We start from the raw sequence: 27,272 nt of genomic DNA, 5'->3' as shown, positions 1-27,272 counted from the left end.
TGTTTTAACGCGATCAACATGACGGCGGCGCGGCGTGAAGTATATAATGATAATTTCTGATTTCTGCCGTGGAGTGCGCTGCGGTCGGAATTTGTTGAAATCAACTGAAATGCACCAGACCTATAGCATGATATGCAAATTTCTCAATACCCATTAGACAGAGAGTCGGTTATATAAACCGCTCTATATTAAAAAAAATAAGGTAATAGTTTTTAAAAATTTTTAGGTTTTTATATCCTGTCGGAGTGTCAGCTGTTGCACGAGCTGTAGATATGGTAGCCGATGGCACTGCTCCTAAAATAATACAAAGTGAAAAAGGAGCAACGTACGACCCTATGTTAAATAAAGCGGAATTGCAAAAGGTAATGTGTTTATATTTTTTGAAACCAAAAGTTTTATTGTAAATTAATATTTATCTGTAGATTGACTTTACAAAGACTGGCTTGGAACTTCATAACTTTATCAGAGGTATGGACTCAGTACCAGGAGCTAGCTGTCAAATAAAACTTCCTGACACAGAAAGTTTTCAAGAAGCTTTACTCTTTGGTTCAAGTATATGGAAAGGTTCGGTTCCAATAGGCAAAGAGGTAAAGCTTTTATCGAACTTTTAACTTTAATACCATGCGGTAAAAAAAAACGGCGTCGAAGACGTCTTGGAAAATGAAAATCGCTATCATTTTGTATGGAAAAATATGTGAAGAATATCATCGATCATCGATCGCCATTTCCAAGCCAAGTGGACGCCGTTTTTTATTTCGATCATACGGATCTCTTAAAATGTTTGCTATTAAAAAGCTTAAAAAGTTTGTCAACACCTTGTACATTTATTTTCAGTATTAATTCTTGTGCTGACTTTCAAGCCAGAGAAATAAACTTTACTAAAAAAAATATTGCCTTCTTAAATGTATCGAGGGGTATCAAAAATTGCTGGTCTATTTTAAATATTTATTTTACATAAAAACTTTGTTATTTCAAATACAACACTATGTATTTTTTTTTAAGTCGAAGCAGATTTAAATGCTGTTTCAATCTATATTAGGGTTTGCTATACCTATCTGGCTCAGATTTTGAATAAAAAACGATTTTTCAATACAATCAAGATGGCTAGTGTCGCCACGGCAATTTTCTATTGACACTTAGTAGCTGTTTTCAAAATCGACATTAGTTCATGAGCTTTATTTTAATTTATAACAGGTTATTTTGTTTAATTTACCTACCACCGCAAGTATTTATTATTTTATCAAGAAATATGAAGCAGTATCTGTGCTAGCGGAAGGAATAGATATGTTACTAATGATTTTATTTTGTGAGGACAATTGCTTGTTGGCCTGAAGGGTTTATACTCATACTCAAAGATATCTAAATAGGAATTTTCTTGACAAGCATTCCTTTGAAAAACTACTTTTCCTATTTCGCAGAGGTGACAGTGTGGCATATAAAAACTTATTAGGCAGAAACCTATCGTTGGAAGTGAAGAAAATGAATTTGCCTTAATTGGTCGTTTTATAGAAAATCCAATATATCTACAAGTCGTAATATAAATCAAAGAACTACTTCTTTATTTTTCTTGATAAAATAATAAATACTTACTTATTAAACTATTGTAGGTAAATTGAATAAAAGTAAACTGTTATAAATTTAAATAAAGTCCATAAACTAATGTCGAATTTGAAAATAGCTACTAACTGTCACTAGCAAATTGCCATAGCGACACCAGCCATCTTGATAGCCATTTTATTGAAAAATCGCTTTTTATTCAAAATCTAAGCCAGATAGGTATAGGAAACCCTAATATAGTTTAAAAGAGCATTTAAATCTGCATCGACTTATTTAAAAAAATATATAGTGTTGTATTTGAAATAACGATGTTTTTATATAAAATAAATATTTAAAATAGACCAGCAATTTTTGATACCCCTGTATACATTTAAGAAAGCAAACAAATTTTTTAGTAAAGTTCTGGCTTCAAAGTCAGTACAAAAATTAACTCTGAAAAGTATTGTACAGGGTGTTAACAAACTTTTTTATTATAGCATTCATATTTAAATATCATTAAATATCTCAAAAACTAAAACATTTAAACATATTAAACCCTTATAATAAATGCCTTATTTTGTGCCCAAGAATCCAAAAATGAAATAAAATACCGGGTGTTCGATGAGAAAAAATATAACTTTGGTATGGATCTTAGTTCTGACACACCCTGTACATTTGAAAATAATTTTAAATTATGCACATTGCCTCTCTACATATACCCATAAAAATTTTGTTTCTACATCTTACCGTTTTCGTATAATCAAGCGAGGCGAATGAGCTGCGCCACCCTGTATTTAACAAGCTGTACTTTTATCAGAAATATAATTTAATGAGAATAATTAATAAGAAAATAATAGAAAAAATTATAATTCGTCTTCTAAAAATACATAATTAATTTTTTTCTAGATTGAAATTCAGAATACTTCACCCGCTATTCTACATGATGGAGGGCTATTACTTAGAGGTTCAGATGGAGAATATATTAATATTAAAAAAATAAAAATTGGAGGTAAAAAAAGTCGAACGAAAATACACTTTTAATATTAATGCATCTAATTACAGGCAGAATGAAGAATGCTTCAACTATTGACCAAGTCACCCAACAAGTCAAATTAGACTACACTCATGAAGAGCACGGTCATATAGAAGAAGTAAGGGACATTTGGGAGGCTATATTAAGTATAGATATAGAAGACGATACGGACTTCTTTGCATCAGGTGCAGGTTCTATGGATGTTGTAAGGTATATACAAAAAATATGCAGGTTGTTAATTTGTTTATTACTTGCGGCAAGAGCTTTATGGTTGAAATATGGCAACCTCGGCCCGCTCATCGATATACGACGCGGCGACGACGGGACGATTCGACAGAAAACCGAGCAGAAAACCCTATAAGTCAATGACTAAAGAATATAAGGACATGTAACGCCCCTATACGGGCTACAGCAGAATTTGTGACCTTAGAGACCTTTCTTTTGGTGGCAAACAATGAGTCATCATTTGGTCACCAGCGACAATTTTAGCGATTTTTAATAGTTTTTGTGTAGTAAACTTTGTATAAACTTTATTACAATGGTGATTAGTTGATCAGCTTTCAAGTGTAAAAGCAGCAGCGATCAGAAAGAGCCAGGAGTTACGTTTCATAGGTAAATAAACAGTCCACTCCAACTTTTTAGCGTTTTCTTATTGAATTCGATAATTATTCTTCAATTTCAATTAACATCTATATGTACTTGATATGTGCTATACGTCGATACTAGTTTTGTTCCTTTTGTTAACATTTTGATACGTTTTTTTCGTAATTAATTAGGATGATACACCATAGGCGTAGTCAAAACAATTATCAAAAAATATAAATATTGCTTTAAACAGCTAGGTTAAGAAAAATATGTGCCACGGCACTGTTTGGTGACATCGGCACAATTTGCTCTCGGGTGTTATTTGTCCTTGGATTCTTTAATCATTGCTATAAGTGCATGCGTTCTCAATAGGCAGTGGTGCTATTCTGTTCTCCTATAAGTAACTGTCCAGTTAAAAATGTGTATAAAGATAATTTTATTATTCCAATAATTATTATCGGAAATAATTACCCAAGTGCATCAAAATTACCGATAATTTTTCATGAAAGCATGTTGTTTAAAAACTGCATGAGTTTATATTCATATTTTGCCATAACAGCCCGACTCCGAAGGAGGATGGCTCTTCCAAAATAAGAATATAAACGAATGCTGTTTTTTATTGACAACTTGCTTAAATGAGAAAATTATCAGGTTAATTTTGATGCACGAGTGTAATTCGGTAGAATATTTCCCGAATAAAAAACATGAAAATACATAGCTTTTTTAAAAACATTTATTTGAACATATTAAAAAAAATCTATTTAAAAATGAAGCAATAAAATGAAACAGAACTTATAATATTAGAAATTAAAAATTACATGAAGAATTGCAGTGAAAAACACAGTTATAAAAATTATTATGTTTAGATTCCGTTGCGGTAATTAAAGATGCTGAATTTGAATTGAAATTAAAAGAACCTATAGAAGGTACAAAATTATTAGTATTATCATTAGAATTTGTAGCAGTTTCATTGTCTCTCATTTTTTCTGCCAAATTTGCATAATGTTCATCATCGAGTTGAAGGTAAGACTTCGGGTTTGCGTGCCCAGTTATTTTGACCATTGTGTTCTCCTCAACCCCCTTCTTTGCTAGTGTCGATACAGCTGCTGCACGTAGCGAATGATTAGTAATTTTTACTTTCCCCGTAGCCAAACCTGATTTTTTCGCTTCGATAGATACCCATTGAGCAATCGTATTTTTCCCAACAGGAAGGTTCTTGAACCATTTACCCATTTTCCAGGAAGGATTTACAGTTAAAAACAATCTTGGAATATTAATTAATTTTCTTTTTTCCATAACTTTTTTGAATAGCCTTATTGGAAATATATCCGGTTGACCTCTATTTATGACAAGCCATTTTGACGGAGCACAAGGTTTATCTCCGAGTAGTTTTATCGAATATCGGGTTGTATTCAATGCGACCGATGGGTTGTCCTATATTATCAATATCATCTTTAAAATAAGAAACAAAACATTTTCCTCCCTCTCCTCCTCGCCATGCCAATTCGTAGGATAATACAAAAAATAATTTGTTTTGCAAACCATCGGGTCATTCTTCATTACAATTTCGTACCATCAATTTGAATTTTTCGTGTTTGAGTGCCTTAGAGCTTTCTTTTCTTTTTAGAGGGTTCATCTGCAATTTCTTCCTTTTGGCACTTTTTGCCTCCCGAGATATTTTAAATTCGGTGTCAGTAAAACGATTAAATTTAATATTATATTCTTTTTGGTATTTTTCCATTAATAGCTTGGCTGTTACATTCCAATAGTTTTTTCCCTAAAATCCTTATAGCCTTGGCCGTTTTTCCTTTTCATATTAAATGCCCAATCGGTCAAAATATTTGCCAGTGCCGAGATTGAGATGTTCGCATTCAAAATGTAGTTTCTATCTTTTATAAAGTCCATAAACTGTTTCCAAACATTGGTGATTAATTATAGTGTTTTTCGGCTTACTTTCGGCAACTTTTTCTTCAACTGCACTTAAAGAATCGTTTCCAAATCGAGACATTTTTAGAATACCTATTAAAAATAATTTACGTCTAAGTGACGACAGTTCTGCGGGAATTTTTTGCCGGGTAATTTTCGATTTTAGCGGGCAATTTTCGCCGAAAATTACCCGCTTCATATGGGATTTTTTGTACATGAGTGAAATATTCTTATTTTATAGATTGGTGGAAGAAGTTAAAGATGTCTTCAACGTCGACTTTGAAAATGACGATGTTTTCATGGCACCTATATTCTCCGAATTTGTTTTAAACGTAGTTTTGAAAAGTAGAGGAGCTATAGGCAACGCTGAAATTAAATACAGGTAAATACAAAAACACTAATAATAATGAGTTTAAATATCTTTGCTTGATCGTAAAATTATATTTTAGGAAAATTTACACACGAAATTATTGCACAAGGTGTTTTAAAGTTAGGGTAAAAAAAGAACCCCTCGATTAACCCTGTATAATATGCCAAATATTAAAGATTATAAAAAACTGAGTTTACGAATTAATATAGGGCTAAAAATAACAAAAATATAACACTCTAAATTTGACCAAAAATTTCTCCGTTTCGTTTTTTTGCATCTGAGTGTATTAATGAGTTATTTTTTATTTAGAGCCATAGAATTGGAAATTAATAAACGCAAGATAAAGTTTCCTTGTCAGCTGTTTATCAATGGGGAATTCGTAGACGCCGAGGGAGGTCAATATCTATCTACCGTAAATCCCGCTACGGAAGAAGTTATTTGTGACGTACAATGCGCTTCAGTCAATGACGTGGATAAGGCTGTGATAGCTGCCAAAAAAGCATTTGAAGAGGGACAGTGGAGCAAAATTAGTGCCAGAGAAAGGGGACAGCTCATGTTCAAATTAGCCGACCTAATGCAAGAGCACAAAGAAGAACTGGCAATAATTGAGAGCATAGATTCGGGGGCTGTTTACACGCTGGCCCTGAAGACGCACATAGGAATGAGTATCGAAACGTGGAGGTACTTTGCCGGTTGGACGGATAAAATTCAAGGATCGACCATACCAATTTCTCATGCCAGGCCGAACAGAAATCTTAGTTTTACCAAAAAAGAACCGATTGGGTAAGAGATTGTCCTAGATTATACAGGATGGTCCGAACTGTATTTCGGAAACTTCGGCAGCATATTCTGCAGATAAAAATAAGTAAAAATGTTCGTATAAATGTATGGCTTAAAATGCTTACTTTCAGAGATACAAGGGTGTAGAAGTTTCAGTTTTATTTCGATTTTTTCTAAATAATTTCTAAAGTAACGTCAATATTTGGATGAAAATTGGTGTCGGTAAGTTTGATTTTGGTGTCATGTGAAATTTGATTTTGGTGTTAATATGACTCCTACTAGTAGAGGGCGCCACCTACATGTGTTTTAACTATTTTGAAGCGTAATAACTTTTTGTCCGTACCTGTATAAAACTATCGAGCAAAAAATATACATTTCCATAACTTTTTACGTAAAAAATATCTCTTGGTAAAAATCGCTACGAGCAACCGTTCTCAAGATATTTAGAATCAAAATATCAAAATACATGTCATTATTGACAAAAAATAAACACGTTGAGAGAGTTACTTGACTGAAATAATAACTGTGGGAAATTTTTTTTTTTTTTTTAATTAATCACAAACTTTTCTGCGAAAAAATGATGATAAAACAGTTTCTGTTGAACTTTTGGTAGAAAAACATTTCCAATTTATGATTTCAGTCTAATATCTATTTAGTCGACATGTTTAATTTATGTGAATTATGATAGGTATTGATAATTTTTCGATTCCAAATATTTCGAGAACCATTACTCGTAGCGATTTTTACCAAGAGACATTTTTAACGTAAAAAACTTCACAAATAAGTAGTTTTATACAGGCACGGACGAAAAGTGATTACTCTTCAAATCATTTAATCAGTTAAAAAATATGTAGGTGGCGCCCTCTACAAGTAGGAGTCATATTGACATTAAAATCAAATTTCTCAAATAAAAAAACTCCCAGGCACCAATTTTCCTCCAAATATTGACGTTACTTCATAAATTATTTAGAAAAAATCGAAATAAAAATGAAACTTCTACATTCTGTATATCCGAAACTAAGCATTTTAGGACATACATTTATACGAACTTTTTTACTTATTTTTATCTGCAGAATATGCTGCCGAAGTTTCCGGAATATAATTCGGACCACCCTGAGAGGAAGCTAATAAAACCGTGTTACAAAACATTGTTTTTAACACGGTTTTATCCGGGAACACTTCCAAAGAAATATAAAGCCAAATTTAGTATCCTTAGAAATGTTGAAAAAAAACAGTTATTATATTATTATAATTTAACAATTTAATAATTATATATCTTTCGCGATATGGGGTATAGCAGTATGCAAGAAAGGATATATTATGATCAAAGGATATAAGAATAAATATGTACTAACAAAAAAACTTTTTCTTATTAGGGTTTGCGGTTTGGTGACTCCGTGGAACTATCCTTTGATGATGTTATCGTGGAAAATGGCGGCGTGTTTAGCTGCTGGAAATACTGTAGTGATTAAACCAGCACAAGTATCACCCCTTACGGCTTTGAAATTTGCCGAATTAACAGTCAAGGCGGGATTCCCACCTGGTGTTGTCAACGTTGTTCCAGGCAGAGGTAACTAAAATAGTTTTTCTCATGTAACTTTCTCCTTCGACGAAATATAACGTATATTATCGAAAGAAAATGATATCAAGATAGCTTAGAAATGAACAAAGTAATGCAAAATGAGTTATTTTCTGTTTTTTAGGGTTCCGTACCCAAAGGGTAAAAACGGGAACCCTATTACTCAGACTTCGCTGTCCGTCCGTCTGTCACAAAGGTTGAACCGTTACAGCTAGACAGTTGAATTTTTTACAGATAATGTATCTATATTGCCGCTATAAGAACAAATACTAAAAACAGAAATAAATAAATGTTTATAAATAAAAAAAGTAATTTCGCTAAACATTATCTTTTAAGTAAAAATTTTACATAGAATCTTTCGAAGTCCTCGGTGGCCGCGTGGTTAAAGCGTTAGGACTTTACGCTGCTATGACGTTGGAGTCGTAGTAAGGCAGGTTCGAATCCTAGTCGAAGGCGACTTTTTTTAATCGTTTTTTTTTAATTTTTACATATTTATTTTTACATATTTATTATTGATTAATACAATTTTTAGTAATGTGTTTCTTCATGTTTTTTTAAATTACTTATACACGCATTCAAAATTTCAGCTAAATTGAAAAAAAAAGTTTATAAATAATATAGTGTCTAATATTCTATAGATAATGAATGGTACGAAACCCCTCGTGCGCGAGTCCGACTCGCACTTACCCAATTTTTTTTTCGATCATACATTTTTTTCGTATAATACAAAGCTAAATTTGACAAAGACACTTTGTCGAATTGCAACAACGTAAAATTTGTCTTAATCTATAGGTACATTTAATTGGAATACGAAACTACATTAACAAATTATATCATTTCAGGGAGTGAGGCTGGAAATGCTGTCGCAACACATCATCTGATAAGGAAGCTTGGGTTCACTGGTAGTACTGAAATTGGACAAGTCATAATGAAAAATTGTGCCGACTCGAATTTGAAAAAAGTTTCGCTTGAACTGGGGGGAAAATCACCTCTAGTTATATTCAACGACTGTGATTTAGATAAAGCTGTTCGTCTGGTAAGTTTAAAGGCCGATTCTCACCTAAGCGGCATCAAGCGAAGCATTCAAGCGGCATTAAGCGCTTCAAAATGACGTTTCCAACTGTTTGTGTTTAATCAAATGATACCGTCCTCACCTAAAGATAGGATGTTTTACTTTCCGACACTGGCGATGCGGATTGCGGGTTTGCGACAAACATTTTTTCTTACCATGCGACACTTCAGTTCAGCAAGTCGTTCGAAGCAGTGCAGTTTATTAAGATGAACGCTATTCGTCGTAATATTGCTGCGATTCTTTTGCTTTATGACGAAGAAGAAGAAAATTTAGCTCTACTACTTCATGCTCCTAAACCTTTTCAGAAACATTCTGACATATACTCCGAGATACTTTCCCAGGAGCGTTGGCTCGCGGCACGCGTGTCTAAATTCGCGCGTGATCGCCTGCTGACGACCAAGTGAGGATCACGAAGCGTCAAAAGCAAGCCACGCGACGACTTGAAGAGGTTACTTAAATTGTAAAAATTTGTGTTTGTAGTGTTTTGAAAAAGCATGGACAAGAAAAAATTGATCGACTGATAGTACTCGTTTGTATTATTGTAATATTGAGTACTTGTTTGTAATATTGCTGATGATGGGGATGTTGAATCATCTAACGTGTGCGAAATCATTGTCATCCACCTACGTATACACTCAAATACCAACGAAACTCTACTGCACAAAACACATACACAAGAAGAAGTGCGAGCGCCTTGCTAAATATTGGAAAGTGAAATTGACGTTTAAATTTGACACTGTTGACAAGTCTACTGCTACTAGCGCCCCCAATTTCGCTTGTAGGAACTACGGACTAAATTGTCACGCATGGCGGGAAGTTTAAAAAAATAAAAAAATTTTTCTTCATTTATTTTTAATTATGACATACACAAAAACACAAAAAATACACCATTTTTTAAAAATATGTTTAATATCAATATCAAATATACAACAGAAATTAATTTCACCACAATAAATTAATAAAATTAAAAGAATAATGTTACAAGTAGATCAAGAGACAAAATTAATTATAACAAAACTGAAAAAAATGGCGTCATAGATGGCTTAGAAATAAAAGATATATCATAATTTTGAAAGTAAAATTATATGGGAAATGTCTTCGATCATCATTTTTAAGCCAACTGGACGATTATTTCAAACATACAAGCTGAGTTCGTTCATAGTGCTCTGAGAAATCTAGATAAACAAAGAATAATAAATTAAAAGTATTCCAGGGGAAAAGAGAGGAAAAACCTGTATCGTCTCTGATATCTGTCAGGGTATTGTTGAAAGTGTCATCTTTTTGCTCGAAGTTTTCAGGTCGATCAAAAAGATGACATTTACAACAATACTTTGCTGTAACTTTCACAAATATCAGAGAGAGTACATACAGGTATTGCCTCTCTTTTCCTCTGGGATGCTTTATATCTGTTGTTCTTTGTTTATCTATATTTCTCAGAGCATAATGCCGAACACGACTACAGTATATAATAATTTCAATATCCGAAGTGGAAAGAAAAAAGATCACCTTTCTGTTTTGTACTATGGTCCCTTTCTTCCGATGGCTCATCTCGTTGATATTTAGGAAGGATAAATAGGAAGGAAAATATAAAATTCAATTTGATTTGATGGTCCTTTTCTGTGACCTAAAACCTAAAATCAGGAGAACGACAATGAGCATGTTAAGATGAAAAAAAAATTATCAGCATTTACCTACACGTTAGTCCGAGGAGTTTTATTAAAAACCTATATTTGCCTAAATAATTTATGTATTAAATTTGCAAAGCAAAATGCAGCGTGCAAACAAAAGAAATAAAATGGCGACAAGTCAACGTCAACGACCCGACAAGGAGAAAAGTGGTGTTCGAATAACAAATTATGGGCATTGCCTGGAAACTTATATGGTGAAATTTTGATAAAATAATTTAGTACTCACTAAAAACACGGTATGTCGCTAGTGGTAGCAAAAATAATTTTTAGAAGTTACTAGTTTATTTGGTTGCCTGTGATATATACATATGTGCCTGTGGTATATACAGGGTGTTTCCTAGTTAACCTAAAAAATAAAAAATCGTTAGAAAACGGCTTAAGCTCTTAATAAGTATATTTATTTTTTTCTCGGCAACCGTTTGATGAACAAGAAAAACTGAAAAGATCAATTTTGTTGAAAAAGGATGGCCACTATGGCCAGTCAAGAAAAAAATATATTTGCTTTAAAAAGCAGTAGGGTACCATTTATGTTAAGCAAAAAAATCGATTTTTAAATGTTTAACACCCTGTAGATCAGAAAGGAAGTACTTTAGACCTAATGGTTATATAAAAATTGTTTTAAGAACGCATGAGGAATCACACCATAATTTTTTTAGGCTAATTCGAAAACACCCTGTATATTGTCAACTTGACAATGACTGCTGATAAATCAACAAATACCTTTTCAGTGAAAAAAGCCTGATTTTCGCAGGAAAAATTTTGATTTTTATTGAATTTGAGCCTGCGTTTGCAAATACTCGTTTGTTTTTTAATTTTCTATTTATCTAAATTTTAAATATCATAGTCAGAAATAGTTTTATTATTTATTAACTGTAAAAATGGTGTTTTCTTGTTGTGTTGCATCTTGCAAAGAAACTAACAAAACTGCAAAAATGTACGTGTTTCCAAAAGACGATAAGGTATGTATCTTAGATAAAAGAAAATATATGGTATAGGTTTTTCGTTCGCTTTAAAATCTATAAATCTCGGTCTATTCATTAGACAGCCAGTCGACTTACGATCATTTACATGAAACTCTGTAAAATAAATAAAAAATAAATTGTAAAATATATATATATATATATATATATATATATATATATATATATATATATATATATATATATATATATATATATATATATATATATATATTATATATATATATATATATATATATATATATATATATATATATATATATATATATCTATATATATTATTATACTCTCTGATATACTAATATATCAGTGTAACTTTAAAAATAAATCCCAAATATAAACATAAAAAACATTTACAGCAGAAAAGGCGAAGGCGCTGGGTTAAACGTAGTCTCCATTAAAAACACGGAGGGGCGCTTTGACCCAAAATTTTACTATTAAGTTTCATATCTATCTTAATAGTAGATTATTTTCTTTTATCTATGATTATGGGTCACCAAAAATTGTTTTTGTCTCCTTTCAACGCACACTTTAGAAAGAAAAAGAGATGAACTGGAATACTGAAAGAACGTCAAGGTTTTATCTGTCACTCTTGTCAATAATTTATCGGTAAGGAAGATTCCTAGAAAATCGCTTGTAGTCAAGTTTTCAACCATTGCCAGTTCTCCCATAAGAAGTGTCATCCACCTGCTCTACTGTTTCGGTTCTGCTGCTGCCAAATGCCGCTTAGGTGTGAACAGGGGGGTGACAGTGAAATAGGAAAATTGGAAACAGTCATTAGTGTCATTCCTGTCATTCTCCTCACGACAAGTATGGCCGCCTAGACAAGGACAGCATTGTTTTTGTCTAACTATTGTCTAACTTCACAGTTTAGAATTGACAGATTTCAGTTTCAGAGACAACTTCAGATTTGTTCTAGAACAAATTCGAAAATATTCGACGCCATTTTAATTCATTCCGTTTAGTTTCGTTTTGGAAGTTCAATTTAATATTTCGGCTGAAATTTATAAATATAAAGGTAATAAAGTATATAAAATATAAATTACATGAAGAATCCTGGAGAAAATGACGTTTCTGCAGTAGTAGGTATGTCCCATGTATATCAAAAATAGGTAGTAAATAAACACTGTTTTTACATTTTTTAGATGCAAGAAAATGGTGTTATAATCTCTTTGATCGGCGATTTTTTTGAAAATGGAAACAATTTACAGCAAGGTAAGATCATTTTTAACTATAGCCAACATTAGTTATCTCCAGTATGTGCGATTTATTGTCAATAAAGCAATAAATCGGACTGATAATCTGATTATGTTATCCGACTAAAAGTCTCTTTTTGCATCTTTTTGATTTATAAGCCAGGTTCTTTGGGAATAATGGACGCTTTTTTTAAACAGTTTATTTATATTTTATACCTATTGATATTTTTACATTGTTAATTTTTGTATAAAAAAATTGTTTTTCTGTTTTCAGGTTTTTGTATAAGGCTCCCGTTTTCATGTTCCTGTGTCCGTTTTCTGTCCTTGAAGTTTGCGAATGCGTGTGTTTATTTACAAATTACTGTAAGTCATGCTTATACCTTAACTAATTTACGTTAAAAGTGCATATAATTAACTAATTGGTATTGAAACAATACAATCCTCTATATTTTTATATTTATTTAGTCACGTTGTTCCATATTTCAAATAAATATATGTGAATAAATTATTTTTGGTTTTATTTATGAAAAGTAAAAATACAAAATACATTTGAACTGAAAGAGGACCCGCCATTGAATAACCGGAAACGGAAATGAAAATTAAGCTGACAGCAGTGACCTCCTAATTTGTTGCGGGCCTCCAACATTCGGCATCAGCCAGCCGTGATAGGCTAACTCAACTACTTTTTGTCTGAGTGGAAAGCCTTCTTAAAAGTCTTTAAAGTCTATGGCTAGTGAAATTTCGTATTCTTTTCTTCGGCTGATAGTTTCCTCCCGTATATACGAGGCAATATACTATACTGCGTTTTGGTATAACTAGTTTTGAAAAGGGTTCACTATTATAAAATATTTAAAATAAGAAACGAATTAATGGTTGTTTATAGTGTTGATATCAATGGCGGCTCGTGGTTATTATTGTAGGGAGGTCTATATCTAAAAATATTGCGTCGATCTTTTTAAGACACGACCAAATTTAATTGGTTTCTTACAAGGTAATTGTACGTTTAGTTAAAGGAAAATAAATCTAAAAATAAATACAAATTATGTTAAAATGAAACCTACCCTTACATTTTTAAACAGGTGGTCTAGTGCCATTTCACTAAAAATCCAGTCAATGTTCTTTACACAAATTTTCCACGGTAGGATTTAAAAGACACTTAAATAATAATGTCACAAAAATATATACACATGCACATTTCTAAAAGTTTTACTTTACATTTTTTTATATTTTATAAGTGAATTATTTCTCTAAACCTTTTTCGAAATGTAAGCAATTGTTTTCTTTTAATCGCAAGATTTTACAAACTAAACACCATATGTTGTCTATTTAAAAATATCTATTTCAAAATCAATCAACAAGAGTTCATAATTTATCCAGAACCAGAAAATTATGAATTATTACCTACACAAATTTCGCGCTGCATTTCAAACCCTCGGCTACGACAAAGATACGGCAACTAAAACTAATTTTTTTTCTATATTAAAAATTTAAATATTGATTTATATTGACTAAACCAAATATTATACGCGATAAACGATACCAAAACCTAGGTTGTTTTATAATTTGAGTTTTTATAAACACCCAAACTGCCCAAACGGCGAAATTTTTCCAACGATATGACTGAAATCCTGTAATATTTATATAGAAATAATGCCACTCAATATTTCTTAATCTATTAATTTCTTACACAATATATCGAAACAAGGAAAAATAACGTGAAATGAACTATATTTAAAAGATTATATAACAAAATGGTATTGGTATAGATATCCCCTTATTACTTAATATTATTGTTTTACATTTCTTCCTTTTAATAAAAAAAACTTTTAATTTTAAATAAAAAAAACTTTAAGAAGTAAATCACACATCAATCTCGATAACGAATGAGAATTCAAAATAGTTGAGATGTAGGTAGATACACTGTTATAACTAGTATTTTGTAATATTTATAGGGCATGCAGTCAGTTTTCTTTAACAAAGGTGAAAATTGTATAGCAGCTGGTAGACTGTTTGTAGAAGAAGACGTATACAATGAGTTTATAAGAAGAGTCGTTGTAGAAACTAAGAAAATTGCTATTGGTGATCCACTTAATAAGTCTACAGCTCATGGACCTCAGAACCACTTAGCCCATCTTAATAAATTATTACAATATGTTCAAATAGGTGAGGGAGTCATTTATGCAGTATGTCCCCAAATTGTCTTAAAAGAGGAAAACCTTTTTTTGTGATTGACATTTTTAAAAAAAATTGCATTCTTTATAAAATTTTGCTTGTTCTAAAATGATTTATCCCGTTTATGTTTTTCCAAATTTCCATACCGTTTAAGAGAAACTTAAAGAAAATATGAAAATATGGTTGAATTTTTAAGTCAAGTAACTAAATGAAAGAACATGTGATTAACGTCATATTCTTTGCTGTCGTTAAAGCATCACATTTTCCGATAACTATTATGACCTAAATAAATGTTGTGCTTTTTTAACATTTTAAAACAGCAAGAAATATGACGTTATAATTAAAATTCTATTAACAATCTATCAAAGAAGGAAAATGAAATTATACTCATAGATAAAGGAATAGTTATTTTTTATACAAGGCGATAAAATGGTATTTTATCGTCGACCGAAAAGATTAATTCATGAGCGATTTCATCGCTCGTGAATTAATTTCGGGAGACGATAATGCAATTTTATCGTCGTGTATAAAACAATATTTTTTTCCATAGCGAGCTAAGTTTTAAAAAATATTCAGATATTATTATTTCAAGGAATTTATTCCGAGTAAAAAAAATATTGTGTTGGGTTAGCGTTGGTTTTTATGTAATTTGTCTCTTTTTTATGTATGTAATTTGTCTCTTTAGTTGTCAGTTTTGAGTCAATATTTTTTAATTCTTTCTAATTGAATTGGAGTCAGAAATGGCTCAAAACCAAAATAAGTAAATTACCAACAAATATTCAGGCTGAGGCCTTTTTGCGTTTTGTTTTAGTTTTTATTTTATTTTTTTTAGTATAAGTATCATTTAATCTACCCTTGCGGTTTAAGTACTATTTTATCTACTATATTAATTTGATAGATATAAGGCAATTTTAACAGTTGCTATGGAAAAAAAATATATTTTACTTGATTATTATTTAATAATTTATTATTACTACGGAAAAATTGAACTATATTTTCATGCTTTTTTAATTTTCTTTAAAACGGTATAGAAATTTGGAAAAGTATAAACGGAATTAATTATTTCAAAATAAAGCAAAATGTTTTTATGAAAAATGCATTTTTCTGAAAACCTCAATAATAAAAATATTTTTCCTCTTTTAAAGACAATCCGGGGACATACTGTATACTTAACAAAAATGTTTAATTCTTTAAACTAATTCGGAGTATAGTGATAAGAATAAAGCCGGGACCCCATTAGCCAATACCCGACGTGATACCACGCGATGCCACGCTATCCCACGTCAAGGCAAGTGTTGCGACGTGGAAATGGGTGTACCCATTAGGTAACACGTGTTAACACGCCTGAAATTTTTATTAGAGTTAAAAGAAGTTATCAGTAGCTAGGGTTACGAAAATACTAGAATTATCGATACCCATACCGATATTAGATTATAATCGTAATACCAGTACACCAATATATTCAGAATCGACTATCGATATCGATATTATTAAATCAATCTTTTGGGGATGAATCTTTTGTTGCCGATTTTTTCTGGATCTATCTTGTTATATCCGTTGTTGAATCGATTCAAAATATCGATTTATTTTATTTTTGGGGCATACCTACATCAACTACAAAAGTAGATAGCTGCGGGACTAGACAGGCAAGCGGGGAACAACACGCCGTAACACACGTCGGTGAGATCTGGGACTGACGAATCGACCATCACACATCACACGTATCATAGCGTGTTATAGCGTCAGATGGCGTCGCGTGTTGCCTAGTGTGTACGCAAAATACATTTAATTAAATAGAAAAACATACGCACAGATCTTCATGACGTGGGGTAGCATGGCATCACGTGGCATAGCGTGTTGGCTAATGGGGTCCGGGCTTAATCCTAACAATATGTTTTTTTTATTACAAAGGTATTAAAGAAGGTGCAAAATTAGAATATGGTGGCAAAAGAGTTAAAAGACTAGGATACTTCTTTGAACCAACGATATTTAGCGACGTTGAAGATCACATGTATATTGCTAAAGAGGAATCATTCGGTCCAATTATGGTTATTAGCAAATTTAATAATGGGTAAGTGATTTCGTATGTACAGGGTAGTCCAGTATTATCCAGCAGTATTCCGTACAAGCTCAATATCTGGTTTTCTATTGAGCGTGTCTCGAAATTGGCTCACTCCTATAACTTTTTCATTTTTTTTCAGATAAAAAAACGAGATTTGGTATGTTAGTATATGACATAAATTAGGATTGATTGATATATTTAATTGTTTTTAGTCGCTTCCTGTTTTGCCGGAAATGACTACAACTTTTGATTTTTAAATGGCACCTTCGGTATATTTTTACTTTATTCTATAGAAAATGACACTGTGAATACAATGACATATTATATGTTAACTTTTGACGGTTTCGCTTAAAAACAAATCGAATTTTAAATTTTATTCCAGAGTGCCATGTGGCTGTGTTAAAACACCAATTTTTAATCAAGGAGCCTTGGAAAAATATTTTTGATCGTTTAATGTTCTTCGTGTCTTGTCCCTGGCCGGTTAAAAGATGCCCATATCGTATTTTTAATCATATCTCAATTTTTTCAAATGGAACAAGAGTGGCTCATTAGCATACATATTTAGAAAAGGCATTTTTTACTAATAATTTGGTACCACACTCTTGGTATTTCGAGTCAAATTGTCGTTAAGAATCGCATTTAAACATCAAAAGTTGTAGTCATTTCCGATGAAACAGGAAGTGACCAAAACCAATTGAATACGTCAATCAATCCTAATTTATGTCATATATACTAACATAGGTGGTACTTAATCTCGTTTTTTATCTGAAGAAATAAAAAAGTTATAGGGGGTAAGCCACTTTTGTTCGTTCATTATAACAGTATTTTCGTTGATATGTCAGTTGCTTCAAAAATATTTTTCGATATTTTTTTTAATGGAAATAATTTTCGAAATGGAAACCATTTTTAAATTAAATTTTCTGCAAATTTAAAACTCAATAAATTATTCATGTTTTTAATAAGGATAATTAATATTTAAAAGGAAGATACTGTTTTCTTCCAATACTATAATACTTATAATAATACTAAAACAGTTTTTATTGCTGGGTATATACAGGGTGAGCCAAAGCTAGATATAATAATTTTGACCGTTATTTCAAATGGAACGCACTATATTTTATATCATAAACCAACACAACTTTTATCTATTTTCATGTTCTATTAAATTTCAAATCATTTCCCGTCATCGATCATCATTTCCAAACCAGTAATTGGACACTGCATTTAAAAGGATATAGAAATTTCAGGACATTGGACATTACTACTACTTAGAATTAGGATTATACAATAGGTCATATCAAATAAACTTTTAGTCACGTGATTAAGCTTGACCGGCACAGCGTTGTCCAATTTTACATATTTTCTTTTAATCAAAATATTTTAGGAAACAAAAATAAATTAATTATAAATATATAAACAGTTATTCTTTACATCAACAAAACTCACATCCTTAACAGCACTTAAGAGACATAAAGGGCCATTACTACCGCTTTTCTGTTTAAAATATTCTAATAAAGTTGCGATGAGTATTTTGCAATGACTATTAAGCTATCTTGTGCACTTCGCACTAAAAGAAGTTCTAAAAAGAACAATGTTCGACTGCAAGGTCTGCTAGTAAAAATGTTTATGCTTAAAGTATCATAATACAATTCATTTAATCTAAAAACTCGTAAATACAAATCTAAAGTGTCAAAACGAATGACCATGTCAGGAAATAAATAAATAAATGTGACAATTTCACATTTTTACACCAGATGAGATACCACCTGGATCCCATTGTCCATGGTTGGCAACAATGAATTTAAAAATCGCGCCCTCGATTACGTAACTAAAAGTTTAATTGGTATCGCTTGTATGTTATACAGAGTGTCTCAGAAATAAGTGCAAATATTTTAAGGGGTGGTAGATCTCGATAAAAGAAACATATTGTCTCTTTATCATTTTCCAAATAAGTCCAAAATTTTACTAATAAAATATAGTAAATTACAGTTGAGGGTTGGAACCTTTGGTGTTACACAGCAAAATAAAAACACTAAATCACCACAATACACCAAAACACTTTTACTTTAGCATCATCAGCAGATGATTATAAACTCAGAGCCAAGATTATAAGTCAGAGCCAACTGAGCGTAATAGTTAGTGTTACGCTCAGTTGGCTCTGACTCGGTTGGCTAGATTTTGCCACGCCCACTCGGTGCCCACTGAGCGAGTATATAAACGCTCAACTTGTAGATTGTACTTTAGTTTATAATCATCTGCTGATGATGCTAACATGGTTAGCGAAACGCGCGTCCAGTGTAAAAGTGTTTTGGTGTATTGTGGTGATAAAATATAGTAAAATAAAAATTTTACAGTAAAATGATAATTTTACTATAAAATATATTTTTTGCAATAATTTTGAGAACCACTGGATCTTTTCTAGATTGTCTTTCTTGTAAATTTAATCTACTACCTATGTTGCCATATTATCAGGAAATTATGTTTTTTAACTAAAAATTTTAAGAAATTCCAAAAATTTTTTCAAAAAAATCCGAATTTACAAAAAAAAATTCGCGAAAAAAAACTCATAAGCGTGTTTCTGCGGTTGAACTATACTCCCAGTTAAAATACTTGCACTTATATATGGGACACCCTGTATAATTGATATGAATTTTAATCAAATTTTAATTAAACTTTTTTTTTCTAGCGATATAGATGGTGTAATCAAAAGGTCCAATGCCACAGAGTATGGTTTAGCATCGGGCGTATTTACAAAGGACATTTCGAAAGCTTTAAAATTTGCGGAAAAAATAGACGCAGGAACGGTCTTTATCAACACGTACAATAAAACTGACGTAGCTGCACCTTTTGGTGGGTTTAAACAAAGCGGTTTCGGAAAAGATTTAGGGCAAGACGCTCTCAATGAATATTTGAAAACAAAATGTGTTACGGTGGAATACTAAAAACATAGTTTTTAAAACTTATATTTACAGCTTATTTATTCTTTTTTAATGACTAGAAAGTAAGCATTAAATTCCTTTAAATCCTATATAACTGCCCTTATTATAAATGCGTCATAAGTTATTATAACTATCCTCTGTATATAATATATTAAGTGTTATTTTTTATTAGTAGATACAACTAATTTGCAAAATTATTACATGTGTATATTGTAGTCAATAAGTACCTATAATATAATTTGTATATTAGTAAATAAATTTATTTGTATAATGAAAATATATAGTGTGTAATATAAGATTGGTGTTTTAGACCTTTTTTAATAGAATATGATCGACAAAACTAGTTTGAGGTATAAAACTAAACTGTCTTGCAAGCATAGACTTAAAATAAACTTGCAAGGCTTCATACAGGGTCCGGCACTAGTGCGTCGAGCATCTATAGCTCCTAGAATGAAACACTTGGGAATTTTGTTTAAGTGCAAACCTAAAGTATTGTTACAGATTCTGTGGGTCCACTAAATTATACTCACGATAAAATACTTAACGAATTTATTTTTCTTCGAAATTTACTATTTACACGCAATTTATACTAATTAAACACCAGTGGCGGTTCGTGACCCGTGTGACTGGGTAGGCGGCAAAATTTTGGTTGCGTCTGTTTGCCCCCCCCCCCTCCTAAATTTACATAATACCCTAGTTCGTAAATATATGTTGTCTCTGGGTTAAAAACATTTAGTTCTGTAATATATGTTGTATCGTCTTCTTACACCGCATAAAATAACGCGCTATTTTATTTCGGATTCTTTTATTTTTGTGGCGTGTTCTGAAATACAACCGGTTATATCATTTTTAATAACGTTTCCAATTTGTTTTAAACGCTTTTTGAATTTTCATATAAACGTTTTAAATGCTGCGTAATGAATCATATGAAATATCCCCTTAACGAAATGTGATATATCCCCTTATGAAATATCGGAAATATCCTCTTAACTTCTAAGCCTATAACAGAGCCTCCACGACTTCATGCGAAAGCGACCGGAGATTTCGCCTAAGCCCCGCCTTAATACGATACAACTCCGACTTACGTCGCGTCACTACCGCACGATGAGTTAGATAGAGACAGAAAACTGCCGTACGTCGTGCATCGACTCTGATAGTAGGCGATGTAGAAATCGCCGAACAAAGGCACTCCAACGGTCAAAATTATTTTGTTTTCTAACTCAGTGGCACAGTCAGCGGTCAGCGTACGCCAGCAGTAGTGAATATGTTAATATGCAAAACCACAAATATTAAAATAATATTGATTATTAAAACGCACTTCCGTGTATTAATAGTATTTTTATGTATTGGCGACATTTGAAGGACAAGCAATTTTCCCAACATCCTACTTTTTTTAGAGGCCATAATACATGTAATAATGTATCGTGATATAAAATATAACTGCAACCTGCACATTAAACGGGGAACTCCAGACTCCAGTTCAGCAGAACGCGTTGTTGCCAACCAAAATTTAATTAATAAAAAGAACACAAAATCAAAACAAAAGTGTAGCGTGTGCCTGTGGCCCTACTTTGAGCGTCATGTGAAAGTAATTTCTATTTTTTTAGTGACGTACTAAAAATGATTTAGTGAAGTAATAAGAAATAGGACTACCCTTAGCGCATAAACCGAAAACGCTATTTAGTCAAATATATAGACATCTATATCTCTGTATTTAGTACAATTTATATATGTTCCGGTCGAGGACGCCACATCCGAGTGGTCTCATCGACTTATTAGACCAGGAGATTTTACCGAGCATTAGTGTCGTCGATTTAGACGTCGCGTTGTCATGACTAATTTCCCAACTCAATTATGCATTGGGGGTGAGCATCCCCCCCATCACCCCCCATAGCTTCACCACTGCAGATGCCCGACGCACTATTGCCGCACCCTGTATAAAATTCGCTCAACAAAATAATTTTTTAAAATGCGTTAAAACATTAGTCAAAAAATTTGTTAAACACGAAATTAAAACATTTAAAAATCGGGACTATAATTAAATTACAATAAAACAAGTAGCAAACTAACGCAATGATTGCTTTAAATCAATAGTTGACAAGTTCACGTTTTATAATTAGTAGAAAAATACCGGGCTCGTCTCAAAAGTGGCTCACCCCCTATAACGTTTTTATTTTTTCAGATAAAACGATATTTCGTATGTTAGTATATGACATAAATTAAGATTGAACGACGTATTCAATTGTTTTCGGTCACTTCTTTCACCGGAAATGACTACAACTTTTGATTTTTAAATGGCACCCTCGGTATTTTTTTACTTTATTCGATAGAAAATGGCACTCTCAATCGAATGACATATCATATCAACTTTTGACATTTGTCAACTTTTGACATTTTGGCATATGGTTTATTTGAAATTGTAACATGCGGTTCATAACGACAATTTGACTCATAATACCAAGAGTGTGGTATAAAATTATTCGTAAAAAATGCGTTTTCCAAATATGCTAATGAGCCACCCTCGTTCCATTTGAAAAAATTGAGATATGATTAAAAATACGATTTGGGCATCTTTTAACCGGCCAGGACAAGACACTAAAAACATTAGACGAACAAATCTATTTTTCCAAGGCTTCTTGATTAAAAATTAGTGTTTTTAACACAGCAATGGCTGATTGAAATTTAAAATAGAATTTGTTTTTGAGTGACTATGTCAAAAATTGACATATGATATGTCATTCGATTCAGAGTGTCATTTTCTATCGAATAAAGTAAAAAAAATACCGAGGGTGGTATTTAAAAATCAAAAGTTGTAGTCATTTCCGGTGAAACCGGAAGTGACCGAAAACAATTGAATACGTCAATTAATACCAATTTATGTCATATACTAACATACCAAATCCCGTTGTTTTATCTGAAAAAATAAAAAGTTATAGGGGTGAGCCACTTTTGAGACGCACCCGGTATACACTAGCTAATAGCTGACGCCCGCGACGTTGTTCGCGATTTAATTTCCCACGTGTTACAATAATTAATAGCTGTTTATATTTTTTTATAATGTCTGTTAGCAATTGAAGGGCCCATGGAAAAAACTTGATAAGCGCCAATTTCTTAATTTTAAGATTTTAGAATATTATAATAAACTAACTGGTTCTTACAAAATGTATAAACTCTGCAGGGCAATATAGGCTTGGTGCATTCTCCGCCGGTGCTGCCACCGCCGGAGAATATCGTAAATAACAAATACATACAAATACACGGGTTTAAATGGCGAGTAAACGAAAAAATTAGTATATAATTATTCTAAAAGTGTTAGAAAGTATAATTTGTGGAAATTCTAAACAAAAAAATAAAAAGGTGAATATTTTGATATCTTCAGAAGGTCTAACTTGCATTATAATTTATTATTCCAGTTAAAAAAAATTCTTAGATTCTTTCAACTACGGTAGCGAGCATATAGTGTTATCACCGGTTTTGCTAGTGGGGCATAATTGGACCCATTTCGGCTATAACGAAATTTTTTAAAGGTACATAATTATAATTTTAGAAGATGTTTATAAAAGATTTAATCACTAGTTGATTAAAAAAGTATACCATTAATATTGCAAATTATATTTCATCCATTTCCATTCCATCCAATTGCTCTATTTAATTTTTTTGATTATGTAACGAGCACTTTGTTTACTCACTTGTTTCGTCGAACTGCTTGAATCCATTTTTGCTATTGATGAAATCGGTGTAAGAAATTATGAAGCTATAAAATGTTGTTGGGGCTAGGAAGCTATAAAATGTTGTAGCTTCGAAACAAAGCAGAATCGATCCTGTTGATATGAAAAATAAATCTTATTTTTACATAATATATCTCTCCACAAGAGATTGCATATGTTTTTTGAAACACCCTGTATAAAATAACATATTTATTGTCTTCTTTACATTAAATTTTACACGTGAATACAATTAGAAGAGCACTGATATACAGGGTGGTCCGAACTGTATTCCGGAAACTTCGGAAGCATATTCTGCAGATAAAAATAAGTAAAAAAGTTCGTATAAATGTATGTCCTAAAATGCTTAGTTTCAGAGATACAGGGTGTAGAAATTTCATTTTTATTTCGAATTTTTCTAAATAATTTCTGAAGTAACATCAATATTTGGATGAAAATTGGTGTCTGGGAGTTTTTTTTGAGAAATTTGATTTTGATGTCAAGATGACTCCTACTAGTAGAGAGGCGCCACCTACATATGTTTTGACTGTTTTGAAGCTTAATATCTTTTTGTCCGCACCTGTATAAAATTACCGAGCAAAAAAATATACATCTCTGTGACTTTTTACGTAAAAAATATCTCTTTGTAAAAATCGCTACGAGCAACCGTTCTCAAGATATTTAGAATGGAAATAGTCAATACATGTCATTATTGACGAAAAACGAACACGTTGAGTAGATTGTTATTTCACTGAAATAATAAATTTGGGAAATTTTTATTTTTTTCAATTAATTATAATTTTCTCTGCAAAAAATGACGATAAAACAGTTTCTGTTGAACTTTTAGCACAAAAACATTGAAAATTTATGATTTCAGTCTAATAACTATTTAGTCAACATGTTTAATTTACGTCAATGGTGACAGGTATTGATAATTTAGATTCCAAATATCTTGAAAACCATTACTCGTAGCGATTTTTACCAAGAGACCTTTTTCACGTGGAAATCGTCGTAAATGTATATTTTTTACTTAGTAGTTTTATACAAGTACGGACGAAGAGTTATTACTCTTCAAACCGGTTAAAGAATATGTAGGTGGCGCCCTCTACTAGTAGGAGTCATATTGACATCAAAATCAAATTTCTCATGTCAAAAAACTCCCAGACACCAATTTTCATCCAAATATTGACGTTACTTCAGAAATTATTTGGAAAAAATCGAAATAAAAATGAAACTTCTACACCCTGTATCTCCGAAACTAAGCATTTTAGGACATACATTTATACGAACTTTTTTACTTATTTTTATCTGCAGAATATGCCGCCGAAGTTTCCGGAATACAGTTCGGACCACCCTGTATATTATATAAACCGGAATATAATAAAAGTCCGTTATATTGGATCGCAATATTTTTATTAAGTTTTTATTAAAGTATGAACATATTACAGAGTACAACCCGACATAAATTATCAACGATTGTATTGATTGTATTGTATTATACGGTATAGAAATGTGTAGGAAAACTTAGGATCAAAACAAGAAATTTTCAACTTTCTTTTTCCGTATAATATTAAATTGCATTCGCCATTTCGTCAAGTAAAATTTCATTGACACGTCTTTTATAACTGTAATTTTTAAAAGTACGCTTGGTATTTTAGTAAGATAATTTAGATAAACGGGAATTTCATGGTATTGTTTTTCTAAAATAGTTAGTTTTTTATAAATGATAAATTTAATAATACTCAAATATTTTAGCAGTAAATACCATTCTTAATTATTTTCTAATTATGCAAATAACAGTTTTATTATAATTACTAACACAGTAATGTAAATGAGTAAATGTAATTTGATTATGCGTTTCTTTTAAGTACATACATGTCGGTATTTGTTAAATGTATTTTTTTAACTAATAATTTACTAATGATTTAACTGTTATACAGACATACGACATAATAAAAATGATAATGTGGAATTTAATTACCGGTATGTGTTTTAATTCAGGTATGTGTATTAAATACAGGGTTGTAAAAAAATAAAAAAATTACTAAAAATTTTTTTTTGTAATAGGTATTCATTTTTATCTTGAAATTGATTCATGCCTATAATATTCTACCAACTTGGAAATAACTGTAGACCATGACAGTAGATTAACTGTTTATTTTTATTTTCTCCTTTCTCTCCTGACTTCCTCCTACTTTTGCTTCACCCCACTCTGTCGATGTGGTAGTAAGGTGTTTGTTTACTCGACTCGATAGGCAAATTTCTGTGAGTTGGTACTACAATATCTAAGTTTTTTGAATAAGCCTATCAATATTCTATTCAAAAAATGCCCTATGCACCCTGAACTCGTGTTCAGGGCGTTAAAAAATGAATATTCATTTATTTTTGTCCGTTTGGCTATCAGCCTACGAATGTAAACGGGTGGTTCAGTATTTATCGGTTCGGGGCATCGTAAACGCAGAGTGAGGTTAAGTGCAATATTTTATATTTACAGATATTTATCAATAATTTGGAATAATATTTAGGTAAGATGTAGTAAGTAGCAAGAATGTCTATGCATTTTAAAATATTATTTAATTTATGTTTTTTAAATTCACTAAGGCGTATGCACATAATGGAATTCCAAATATATTCTGTTGCCAACACTAATTAAAAATTAAACTACGTGTGTAATTTATTTAAATTTTATTAATATTTTTGCTTTGTTTGAAGCTTTATGGCATTTGACTCTAAATCTAATAATTATTGTCTTTTAAAATATTATGTAGAAGCAATTTACTGTTCTTATAATTAAACTGTAATTATTGTGTGGAATTCAGGTGAGAATACTGCTTATCTAGAAATGTGTGTCACTGTCACTATTATTAATATAGAGCGGAACAATTAAATAAAATTTTACTTAGAATACTACAATAATCATACATTTTATTTCAGTAATTTCCTATTTAGGACAGTTTTGATATTATAAAAAAAACATTTTCTGTATTAAAACAAATGATTCATGATTTAATACTATCAATATCTATGATCACTTGACTTTTATTTACAATCCTAAAAGTTTTATTTAACATTGTTTAATTTATATACCTATCTGCTATTAATGTTTATGATTAGTGAAGCTTAATAAAAAAAAGTCAGATTTTTCTAACAATTATTGTCAGATTTTGTCCTTAAAAGCATTCTTTAATGATTTTCTTGTAATTTTTTTCATTTTAAATATTGAGTTGCCTGTAAATATCGTTCTGAAAAATTGCATATTTTGATTGGTTGCAAGGTATCAGAAGATCGGTGCACGTCACGTGATTGGCGCAAGTCGAACAGGCCACATGGTTGTGTTTACAGTCGAAAGCATCCAAAGGCAGCATTGCCAGATTTTACCATGTAAACATGCAATTCTATAAAAATGTCGCCAAAAAGTAATAAGCCATAATCGCAACATGTCCTAACCAACAGATCCAGAGCATGAGTTAATAAGAAAATCACGATATGTTGCAATATCTATTTCGTAAGTTAAATATTGGATTTATATGTTGTGTTAACGATAAAATTGCATTTTTACGTAACAACTATAAATTTATTTATAAATTATAAACGCATTTAATTAATTCACCTATCTGTATCGCTTAAGACTCTAAATTAAAATTAAATTT

At 31.4% G+C, this 27,272-nt stretch overlaps 2 protein-coding genes across 2 annotated transcripts in view; both read left to right on the top strand.

The window, feature by feature from the left end:
• Positions 1–20,167, top strand: part of LOC115890824 (cytosolic 10-formyltetrahydrofolate dehydrogenase) — a 31,072-nt gene extending 10,905 nt beyond the window's left edge. Inside the window, exons 6-16 of the mRNA XM_030911169.1 lie at positions 227–362; positions 423–587; positions 2,443–2,545; positions 2,599–2,779; positions 5,322–5,462; positions 5,760–6,233; positions 7,607–7,800; positions 8,652–8,845; positions 14,698–14,908; positions 16,829–16,988; positions 19,666–20,167. Coding sequence (XP_030767029.1) covers positions 227–362; positions 423–587; positions 2,443–2,545; positions 2,599–2,779; positions 5,322–5,462; positions 5,760–6,233; positions 7,607–7,800; positions 8,652–8,845; positions 14,698–14,908; positions 16,829–16,988; positions 19,666–19,921 — 2,215 coding nt within the window. The 3' untranslated portion in view covers positions 19,922–20,167. The remainder of the gene's footprint in view (positions 1–226; positions 363–422; positions 588–2,442; positions 2,546–2,598; positions 2,780–5,321; positions 5,463–5,759; positions 6,234–7,606; positions 7,801–8,651; positions 8,846–14,697; positions 14,909–16,828; positions 16,989–19,665) is intronic.
• A 5,855-nt stretch (positions 20,168–26,022) lies between these two features.
• The window catches only part of LOC115890825 (acetyl-CoA carboxylase), an 87,681-nt gene continuing 86,431 nt past the window's right edge, over positions 26,023–27,272 (top strand). The window contains exon 1 of the mRNA XM_030911173.1: positions 26,023–26,147. The gene's annotated coding sequence lies outside the window, so the exon portion shown is untranslated. The remainder of the gene's footprint in view (positions 26,148–27,272) is intronic.

The sequence above is a fragment of the Sitophilus oryzae genome, unplaced genomic scaffold (genome assembly GCF_002938485.1).
Source record: "Sitophilus oryzae breed Bouriz unplaced genomic scaffold, Soryzae_2.0 scaffold_929_pilon_pilon, whole genome shotgun sequence".
Classification (NCBI taxonomy): domain Eukaryota; kingdom Metazoa; phylum Arthropoda; class Insecta; order Coleoptera; family Curculionidae; genus Sitophilus; species Sitophilus oryzae.
Note: the sequence above shows the minus strand (reverse complement) of the source record. Positions and strands in the feature narration are given on the sequence as shown.